Source organism: Argopecten irradians, chromosome 14 (genome assembly GCF_041381155.1).
Source record: "Argopecten irradians isolate NY chromosome 14, Ai_NY, whole genome shotgun sequence".
NCBI lineage: Eukaryota > Metazoa > Mollusca > Bivalvia > Pectinida > Pectinidae > Argopecten > Argopecten irradians.
The window spans coordinates 10,099,537-10,111,468 of record NC_091147.1 but is presented as its reverse complement, the minus strand read 5'-3'; the positions used below and the strand labels follow the sequence as shown (position 1 = coordinate 10,111,468).

The 11,932-nt window shown below is 33.6% G+C and overlaps 1 protein-coding gene across 2 annotated transcripts; it reads left to right on the top strand.

Annotated features, from left to right (window-relative positions):
- The first annotated feature begins 7,101 nt into the window (after positions 1-7,101).
- Positions 7,102-11,539, top strand: LOC138307442 (calmodulin-beta-like). 2 transcript variants are annotated; one of them, XM_069248200.1, is made up of 5 exons: positions 7,102-7,545; positions 7,941-7,968; positions 8,951-9,085; positions 10,219-10,443; positions 10,759-11,539. In XM_069248200.1, exons 1-5 carry the CDS (start codon positions 7,543-7,545, stop codon positions 10,800-10,802), a joined length of 435 nt encoding a protein of 144 aa, XP_069104301.1. In that variant the 5' UTR covers positions 7,102-7,542; the 3' UTR covers positions 10,803-11,539. The 2 variants fall into 2 exon arrangements, with proteins under 2 accessions (XP_069104301.1, XP_069104300.1); XM_069248199.1 differs by lacking the exon at positions 7,102-7,545 and having other exon boundaries at positions 7,605-7,968.
- Positions 11,540-11,932: the final 393 nt, after the last annotated feature.

Genomic DNA, 11,932 nt, shown 5'->3' with positions numbered 1-11,932 from the left:
TAGACAACGATCTATTTTTAAAAGCTTACAATTAAAAATGAAAATTATTGTCCACATTAATGAAAAATGGAAATGATAATAATTATATTTATTTAATTTTCAATCAGTGTAACAGTGTTTCTTATCGGCGTTTCCCCTACACATATTACACAATACCATGTGCAATCAATATGTTTTATTGTACCTCATCCACGTATTATTGCTTCTGATTAGTCAATACAGTATCACGTGATTAAAACAATCGTCATGCCATCTGTAATCCCGCTGCAAGGATTTAAATTCAGTAATGTCACCCCCGAATCGTTATGTCGCCCTGATTGTGTCACCCTCGCGTAAGCTTCATTCTAAAAAGCTAATTAAAACAAATAAATTGTTAATTTTCATAACGGGGGTGATGTTTCCCGCCGTCGTCCTAAATACCGTGCGGTATTTGATAGTTACTACGCCATACAGCAAACCAGCGAAATGAATTTCCACAATTATCATATATTACGCAGGAAATCTTACATATGTTTGGTGTTATTACCTCACCTGAAGTCATCGATATGTATTTTCGGGATTTTTGGAGCGAAATAACGACTTGCCCGCTCTCGAGTGACCATGTCACTATCATAAAAGGGGCAGACGAATTATTATTTTTCTTCAGTTACAAAAGTTACTTACTTTACACTACTACCACCATTGAAAAGTTATAAAAATATTCAAAATAATTAATTGCGTCCCGAAAAAAGTCCATATGACACTATGCACTATATGGAATGAAAGACTTCATGTCTGCGCATTCACCAAAAGCAAAATAAATTATTTTGGATGTATTTTTTGAATTAATTAAACATATATATACACAATCATACATCAGCTATTGGTCACATTGATGGCATCGTTACAATATTGTAGCTCAAAAGACTTTTAGACAGAAAATGGTGTCGTCTTTAGAGCTGCAATTGGGGCCTATTACTGCTAATGGAGCAAAGTAATGCTTATATAAACTATTACAAAGCGTTTGTTTGTATTTTATCGTACTTTTTATCACTTATCTACTAGGTAACAAAACTTAACCGTATGCAATATCTAATTCACAGCGAACCATTATTTTTTCACATATAAATATGAACTGTTTTCGAAATAAAAGTACAAATGTATATGGCAAGTCTACAATGGTGAACTTGACGTCTTGTGAAGGGTACATTAGATATTAAGAATGGTCGTTATGTTTGTGTTTTGGACAAACATTTTATATGAATGAATGTATACGCATGAAATAATTGGAAACATACAAAAAAAATGCAGAAAATTATGCCCGAGTGATTTTCTGAGGCAGTGCTCCACTAGGACACGTAAGCACCATTTCGTACCCGGCCGAAAGGTATAGTAGGTCGGGTACGTGTATTCGTTCTAGTATGTTTATGCTCTGTCGACGGTGGAGCATCTTTGATTAATAATTACGATCGTCCTCTTTCGTAGTCAACCTGTTCAAAACATATCATTATCTACACATGAACTATAACGTTATATCAGAGTTACCTCCCGTCAGCCGTATATAGGTGGTAATGGTTGTAGGGAGATTATAAGATGATTTTTTATCGTCGGATAGCCCCCGATAAAGGCATTTCAGCATTAAAAAAACCAACTGGCAAATCACAAGCATACATACGGAAACTTAATTTCAGAGCCAGGCAGTGTACCGTTATTCGATTCTTTTAATATAAACCACACTGCCTATCTTATATGCTGTCGCACAGTGTCCTGGGTGTGACAGTGATAATTACTCCTGGAGTATCGAGGGTGATTTTATCAATGAAAGAATAAGTTGTACAAAAACCAACCACCGAAGTGCTTGAACATTAAACAAATAACGATAAGTACTTTTATCCCACCGCAGGCCAGAATCTTCTTTTTCGACTGGTAAAAATGACGTTACGTGATATCCAAGATATAAAACAACATATTTTAATATATCAGGTCAGTAGAATAGCGTAATAGGTTACTGATACGGAGAATAAAAAAAAACCTTATTGGAATTGCCAACGATTTATTAACATATCCTCTGTTACTCAAACTTCTTTTGTTTTAATAGCGGAAAAGTAAGGCTAGGAAGGCTGTGGATTAAAACACGCTGTAGCACGTCTTTTTAAAACATAAACATCTCTCTCTTTTTCTCTTTTATTGTAATATTGTGTAATACATATGTGCTTCCTTAGTCGATATACATTGCACATGTTATTCAATGGAATAGCCCCACAAAATGGCTGCCATTATTGACAAATATGTGTTGGATGCTTAGAAATTTTATCGTTAAAGTATTTATAAAATTGGAGAGCTTCTTACACCATCTTCGAATATGTCAGAATGTCAGTGTAAGTACGAATTGCCATCGACGTCATATCTTGACGTTTTTGTATTTTGAAATCGACGTATTAAATGCATACTTACATTTGTGTTCATCAGTCAGACAGAATTCCCAGAAGGTACAGCCATTCTTCACAACTGTATTAATCAAAACAACGTCTATTTTAAAAATTCAATCGACCCGATCGGTCATGGTTGACGTCCTTCGACGATATTAGTCAGCATTGTAATTTGACTGGTTTCCTTGTAACCTACTAATTTCATTTAAGTCTTGTTCAATAACACAGTTTTTAAAGATTTGTTTGTCATATTTTTCATTCACGTTTTAGGCATTTTTCTGCATCCTTATTCTAAGAAATCATTCTTTAAACATAAAGTAATAATGACCCAGTATATTGTTATTACGAAATTATTTCAGTTTTTTATTAAGTATCGTTAATTTCAAATGCCGAAATTTTTTCAAAAGTCTGTTTCAGTGTTTAATCCCTAAACATGTCGTTCAGACATCGTGATCGATTCTTATTTTTAAAATTATATATAGAATAAAGCGATCGCCTGTTCTAACCTGGTGTGTTATTAGCAGCTGTTATTTCTCGTAGCGTTTTGAACTTCTCTTCCAGTTTTCCGACTCTTGTTTCAAGGTCGTTCATCTTTTCCAACAATGTCGATCTCACTCGCTTCAATACGGCTTGTTCAACAAAAGCATATCTCTTTTCTTCCCCGATCATCTGTGATTCTCCTATGATGTACAAATGAAGTATAACCAAAACGGACAGCGCGAGTGAGGTTTCTTTTGCAAACATATTTAAAAGAAAAGTATTTGCAATGCTCTTTCTCTGAGTTACGTCTGCAAACTGTTGTTCATGATATAAACTAAGAGATAAGCACTTGATGCAGCTGATTCATCTCAAGTGTGAAGACAATTCCGTCCGGGTAGTAAGGGAAATGTTACATTATAAAGTGTCATAACAATGACATCCTGGTCCGGAGGAGCTAGCACTTCAGCAGACACGTAATCAGCTGGTATCATAGGGTTGACATAATAACATGACCGACAGGTTCATGCTCTGTTTACATACAGAGTTATCCCCTCTTGTTGGTAGGTACAGATAACATACACTCCGGCAATATTCGACAACATTAAAACACACATGGCCGTAATATTTACGACATTTAAAACACAGTCACATAAAATGTTACTTTTCCTAATGGCGAAGATTTATTAATAGTAACTAGAAAATATGCTGTCAAAATAAAATGAGATCGGTATTAAATTGGCATTAAATATTTCTACCTTAAATGCAGGGTTACAAAGAAAAGGAGAAACAAACAGACAAACAGACAGGCATTTTTCATTTCTTCTTTCAAGAGATTATGTCAATCAATCAATACATATGTGTTACATTTCAATTTACATATGTTACATATATGTATATTATAAATAGAACATTTAAGACACAGAAATTCATGGAACTGAGTTCATCTCTTTAATCATTTCCTAGATATTTATAGACATATTCACCATTAGATTTTCTCATTCATACTCATGCAGTTGTACACAGAAGCGATCTCCAAATACAATGTTACATTGGCTTTTGTCATCTAAATTTGAAAAATTAAACAGAATATAATAGGGAACCTCTAAATCTTTATAATACATATTGTTTTAAGGTACATTTCTTGCTGCTTATTTAAAAAATGTTTTCGACTTCTCTGTTACACCTTTTTGTGTGGTGTTCCGGCCATTGATACTTGTGTGTATGATACTATTGTGTTGTGCCGAGTAGGGAGTTTTTGTCCATCTCCTGAACTTATTATAACACGTTGATATGTGAAACTATCTTGAAAACCTGCAGCTTTTAGGACATTTCCTAATTCAGCTGCAGCTTCAGTATAAATGGCGGTGATGGTTAAAACGGAGTATCTACAGATTACGTGATATAACATCTCCAAAGTAGATTTTGGATGAACAAAGTTATGATTTAATATTTACCACCATAAGCGTAGATTTTATAATTTCGGTTTGGTTTTTAATGTACCCATTAGAGGCGAGACGACATTTCGAGCGGACAGGGAAATATCTACCTAGCATATTTTTCGTACAATTCCCGATTCATCAGACCATAACTTCGTCAATACTTGGCCAATTTTGTTCAACAAGCACTCATTGAAGATATGCGTCAATGGTGTATAGAGCCTATTTATTAAAAAATCACGATTTAAGAAAATAGGTCCGTTTTTCTCGACCGCGTAGTTCATACCCTTGATACTATAATATATGTGTAGTATTAACGGTTAGCTTATAACAGTGGAATTTTTCATATACGTTTTCTTATATACAGCGATGGCACAGATAATAAAGGCCAACTACCTTTCCGAAATGGCTTTTGACTTTTAAAATCGGACTATAAAACGAGATTGTTAATTTTGTAGTGTCGCAAAAGTTAATAATACATTTATCATCACTGTCTGAACAATTTAATTAAAAGTAAATTAAATGTTAACATTCATAATGTTTCCCGTCGTCCTCCTAATTACAGCGATAGTTGACTGACACTGCACAAAATGGAAAGTTTCTAATTTATATAAAATATACTGTTAATATAGAATGTACCAATCTTGCATTTGGTCGGTGTTGTAGTAACATCATTTCAGGCCATCAATAAATATTTCTTGTCTTAAAAAGTGTGTTTTAACGTCCTATGAGCAGCCAGGGTCATGTAAGGACGTGCCAGGTTTGTTGGTGGAGGAAAGCGACCCAGAAGTGGAGGGCTTGTAGTGATATGTCGAGACATCTTAACAACTCAGCCACCGCGGCCCCATTTTTTAAGAAACTTTTCATTGTTCATAGGAAGCATTGAAAAAGTTAGATATGATTCTCAAGTGTCCGGTAGGTTGAACGTTACAATTGTGCCTGGTACAATCTTATCTTTTCTGTTCTTTTCCACTAACTTTCTGCTTCCTAATGTGTCCCTGGACACTGACTCACTGTTGGCCTTCCGTTGAGAGATCGTCCCTGCGGGTTGTCTTCCGCAGCATGCTTCTGTGACATAACACCGTAAAAAGGGCAAGAGTTCCACTGTACACGACACAACATGAATATACTACAGTCTCCAAAATTGCACTTTACACATGCAAGACACCATATACGCGAGAGGCCGTCCTAAACGAGTCTAGCTGTTATAGGACTTATATAAAATAAACCTAACTAAATGATTCCCAAATTACGATTTGTTTTTTAACACCTATAAAGTTTTTTACGTTAAGGAATTCTTCTTGCCTTCAGTAAGGTTATTGAAACTGAGAATAGTTACAATGTGATAATCGATCATAACATCAGGTTTAGAAAAGTTTACATCGACAAATGAGAACCCGTATCAACAACATGTTAAAACTTAATGCTCAAATCAAACCATGATCTTCCAAAGTTGAATCTATAAAAGCTGTCAAAACAACATTAACGTCAAAAGGAGACAAACGTATACAATTTTGCGCTTCTTGTGTTTGTAGTCCTTGTTTCGGCGGAATCTACTTGATACTTTCAAGTCTGGCTACACGTTATACAGCGGTAAACTATATAGACCAGAATATTTTCCTATACTCGACCTGGTCACAGTCAATATCTATAATGGATAATCAAAATCCTTATTGTATCAACTATAACACTCTAGATCATTCTTATTCTTAAAACAATTGACCTTCAATAAAATATAGTCCGATATCGTTAGTGATTTATGATATATATTTATACTGAGCTCAAATCGATGTATTACACCTGAGCTAGTATTGTTTGGATCAGAGAGAGAGAGAAAAGTTCCAAGTAATGATTTCATAACCTTTACTCCACTAAACAACTATTGAATCTGACATTAAATACCCTACCCATGGTCACGCTAAACTGGGGTCGATCTGTAGTGGAGATAAATACTCGGTATTCCGGACGGTGCTACCGAGAAAACATACACTAACATAAAATACCGGTAATATCCCAGATAACATGCCAATATTGGTCCGATGTTGAGTAATGATCGTACGGTCGGGTGACCGCTGACAGGCGGTGTACTATGAATGCCCCAATATTGGGCCGATGTAGTACGACCAACGGTTGGGATGATAACGTCGGCCCATTATTAGCCCGATATTGTACGCCCAATGGTTGGCGTGCTTGTTTTGGTAGAATATTGGCCCATTATTGGCAAATTGGCTAAATTTCATTATAGTTTCATTAGGCCAGTGCGTTTGAAGACGATGCGTGACAGTAAAAAATTAATAAACAATATTTAAAAAAGACATGTTATGTAATACACACATTTGGTACAACTTTAATGGCCGTGAGTTGATTTATGGTTTCAAAACGAACGGCTCTCAGAATATATTGGCTAAGTCTTAGACAATAATGATATGGACTTTATATTAGCTGGTATGTGTTTTATAACTTCGCTAAATTGGATTGTTTTGACGTCCAATGAACAGAATGGACGTGTCAGGACTATGTGATGGACGACCCTACGATACTAGGTCAGAACATTTTGTACATTGTGAACTACCAAGCGATGATAGAGTTCAACCGCTCGAATTCAGAACATAATCTACACATTTTATGCAAATTGGAAACATGCAAATGGTACAACGTGCACATAGTTCTGAAAAAAAATGTTTAAGGCATCTCATCAATTGACAATTGTAAGAGTTGTATTTAAATTATAAATATATACACATCTTCTGAAATTCTGGACTAAAATAGCCTTCCGCCATCTGAGAATTCCTTAAGGACGCTCCTTCAGCCTTCCTAATCAAAGGTTGAAATGTTATTAGGAATTTTAAAATGTTACCTCAAAATCTTATTTCATGATTTCTATCTCTACGACCTAACTGATGAAAGCTAGTTGTGATATTGCTGTTTCATATTATTGTATACGCCTTTTTAATTTTGGCAACACGTGCGCTCGGTTGAAAAGTATGAACTAGCCCTCCACCTCTGGGTTTCGTTCGAGTTCTAAATCTATTCTAGGCGGTCCTTGATGTATAAATGGCATGGATTGGTAAGTAAATGTCACAGTGTGCTAATTTCCTCCGACACCGTTTGTTGATCATTACGTGCCTAGTTCAGGAAACTTCACAGTGTGCGAAATTTACCCTGACACCTTTGTCACAACTATCGATGTGCTTAGTTCAGGAAAAGTGAAAGACGGAATGGTAAGCTTGTAATTTCTTGTTATTATTATTTTTCTTCTTTTTTTACAATTAATCAATTTAATTTCTAATGTATTTAAATTTAAAAAAAAATCTTTTTTAACATTTTATTTATTAATGTAAAATGTTCAAAAACATGAAATAATTGTAAACTGTGATCCTTAAGCTTGTACAAATGTACAATGTTCATCTACTGATACCTTGGTTGACGATCAATCAAGCCTGATATCGCGATAACACAGTGAGAAATATATAGATATCTTAACATATGTTAATTTGACCTCGAAATGTGGTTAACGAAAATTTCCGTTACACCTGAGTATGTTTTGACATGCGTCGTAATTGGGTTATTGAACCATTCATTTCCGTTTTATCGTTTACCATATTTTTGTTTACAGGCAAATCTTGGCGAAAAAGAGGTCAAACGTAAGTTTTGTTTATATTTTAATAAAAAAAGGAGATCAATCACAAATTTTGCTTATAACTTGCTAAAATTAGGAGGTCAAACACAAGTTTTTTTTATTATTTACTAAAATCTAGAAAACATTCTATATTTTAGCATACTATTCTATGGTTTTTTACCATTATTAAGATCTTTTTAGTTAATGTATATCTATCAGTCATTTTGAAATATGAAAAGGAAGTTGTTCACCAAATAATGTAAGATGAACACACCGACCAGTAGGACATTTTTAAATCGATGAGAAAATATTGATATCCGTTAAGGTCGACTAGAGCTGTTCAAACACACGTTGTATGTGGGACATAATATTCAATTGTGTACATACGTCCTATTTACTTCGAGTCTATGGTGTTTTGATAAGGTATAAACTTTATTGGTACAAGATCGAACGCTTTTAATTACCATATGTTATATTATAACCTATATGATTTAAGCTAATTAGTATTACTATTATCATATTATTCGTGATTGATTTTATTTTATTGCTCGTTAAATCTGTCAGTTGGCAATAATTGAGCTTTACATAATAATATATATACAGCAGAACCGACGCATTGTTATTATTTTTTATCTCAATTAATGCCAGTTAAGGTTAATATATTCAAGCATTGATGTCATTATTTTTTCCGCGTTGTCAAAAATCCGCGTATCAGAAAGCCACATTTGGTATGAAATCAAAGAAAACATATATATATAGCTAATTTATTTTTTCGAAGAGTTTACATGTAGAGATATATGGTTATCTCACTCACTAAAATGTTTTTAATGAAAATAATCGTGAACATGACATTTTGTATTAAAGAGCACCATCGTTCACAAGCATCATTGACATTTGTCCACCATTCACTGATTGTAACCAAGTTATCAATAAGGGAATAGCTCGAGCATTAAGGTATGGAGTATATTAACACTAAAATTAAAAAAAAAGTTATCTTTATTTACCAGAGGCGTTTGAATATTTCGACAAAGACAACAGCGGATCAATATCCGACACTGAACTAGGCGATGCCCTGAGATTGGTGGGGATGAATCCTACAGATCAGGATATAGAGAGTCTGATCGCAGAAGCAGACAAAGATGGTATGATAACAATGGACTTACAGCAGAATATGATTAATAACATATTGTCTATATTGATTTTACTGTATCTACCGTGAACAATTCATTTTTGCGTACACAATACCGCAAAGCCGATTGTTTTCCTGGGGAAGATATTTTTGCGATTTCGGAGGATATTGCTATAATCGCGAGAATTTGATCCGCGAAATATTTAGAAATGGTTCTCTCATATAAACACTGAAAACCACTCAAATTTAATTTTTCTCGTTTTACTTAAAATCGTGAAACATTTGACCCACGTAACTAATCGGCTGTACGGTATTTCCTGTCACCGTTTCAGCGAATATTTATCTAAACTTTTATACAATACTAGTAATGACTCTCAAAATGTGATATCTTTCACCACAATGTATGAAATGAAAAGTCGTGAAAGAACACATTAAGCGCAAAAAGGTAATTAAAATATTAACTTTTTATTTTTATTTCTTTTTTTTAGCTTTTAGCATTAATTTGTAATTTCCAAATCCCATTCTTTTATTTTTGATGCGATTACATTTTATCTGATTTATACATTTTTTCCCTTTTTATATCTTTTAGAAGTGCAAGTCATAAAGTTATATGTGCCGTAATTTTCATACTCTCGAATCAAGAATTATTTTACTCAAAAATTGTCATCATTTTGAGAATTACATTACTTACAATGTAAGGTTGCAATTTTACAAGTAAAAATAAGAGCGCGGGAAATGATTTTGGCAGTTCTGATATTAACGTCTACAGTGCAGTAGCATGAGTACATACAGCCAGACCATGAAGCCAAGTGGAAATCTGCATTTTCATTTCACATTTTTAGTGATTTGTGCACGTATGTTTCCATCTATTCATACATAAGGCATACAAAAGAAGAATTTTACAGTTCATACATTTTGTGTCGTAACTAATGTTTATAAAGCATTGTAAATGTTTATCTGTACATTTGAATGATTTCCACAGCTTTTAATTCATCGAACATTGGTTTTCAATAGATTACAGAATAGAAAATAGCATGTCAAAAGTTACGACATATAGAACTTTTAATGATTTATTAAAAGAAAATGATAATAAAATTATCATTCAAAAAAAAATTTCATTGCTAATGTATCGTTTAAATATTCCAGGAAATGGTAAGATTGAATTCAGTGAGTTTGAAAGACTGATGAAACAGCTAGATAAAATTGATTACACAAATGAACTTCGAAAAGCATTTAACCACTTTGATATCAATGGGGATCAGCGCATATCTGTGGAGGAGCTTCAGACACGACTCGACTACACTTTCGATGAAGCCAAAGAAATTATCAATGAAGCCGACACTGATAATGATGGATATATTGATTTTGAAGGTAAGTTGCTCACATAATAAATAATTATTACAACATTTCTAGTTTAATCGTGTCTGATCGTTATACGGATCCAATTCTAGTTACCACTTCGATGTACCCGAATAACTTCAACGGGAAATGTGATGAATACCCTCGCTCCGTGATTTTAATTTGGTCTGATAATGATGTAACCTTGATTTATTTCATGGGTAGAACTGACGAGAGAAAGGACGCTAGCCAACATTTTCTTAGAGGCAATATGTAAAATCAAATTCATATATATGGAAATATATATAAATCTTATGTAACATTTTGATTTATGTCTCTATTTTGCAGAGTTCATTGCTATGCTAATGGGGAAAGAAGACGTTTTTCACTAATTAGCTATATAAGCATCTCCACCAACGCTGACGTCGTCAAAACTATCAGTGATATAACAACACCGGTGACGTCACAAGACACATGTTCGTCTGACATCAAGTAGCCTACATTCTCGATACATAAGTTTCGTGATCATAGGTGTTCGAACGTAGTTTTGTCTAGGGAATATATAAGATAAGTGGATCTTAAGACACAAAAAGGAATACACTTGTTATAGGTAACATTGCTGATGATACAAACTCTATCTGAACAGAAGACCGACAGGAATCACAACTGTATTTCTATCCTCGACACTCCAGGAAATGTAGAGGAGGCTGTGTTCCATGTGCATCACACTTTCCTGACCTAATACTCACATGGATTATTATCTCATGCCTAACTATATGTCCCTTAATCATGTATGCCCTTTAATATCTGATCAAAAACTATTGACGTGTAAATATGTTTCCCGTTCTTAATTTCTGTACATGTGTGAACATATGTTACTAAATGCCGAGAGGTACACGACGAAAACATATGAATTGTTAGATGTTTTAAGTTATTTATGTTTACCATACATACATACATTTAGATGTGTAAAATAATTACATAATACCGTTATCTTAGATATATTTATATATGTAAAACAACATACACTATAATACCATAATTATAGAAACTAATTTTTAAGATGGCGGAGGTGAAGTTCCTCATACCACTTAAACAATCTCAAAATAATAAAGTTACAGGAATTTCCCATACATATTACGTTATTATTTTTCTAAATGAGGTGTGTGTGTTAGTTTTATTTATGATATTGTCTAGATTCCATTAAGTTATTTCTTAGCTCTGTCATTAATAGATTAGTTAACTGACTATTTGCGACATTTATTCCAAAATAAAATCATTGCTCTACAATTACCAACTTTTAATCACAGACCAATTAATGATATGACAGAAAATAAGATATATTATGTTTACTACGTTTTGTATTTTGTATATTTAACTTTGTCTACAATGTATTGAAAATGATATTGCTATCATTTGATGAGTACATATTGAGTACATATTGAGAATCATAAAGCATTTATAATTCTTTAAACAATAAAACGTGTTACTAAAACAGATTCTAACTTTTTTATAAAGGGTA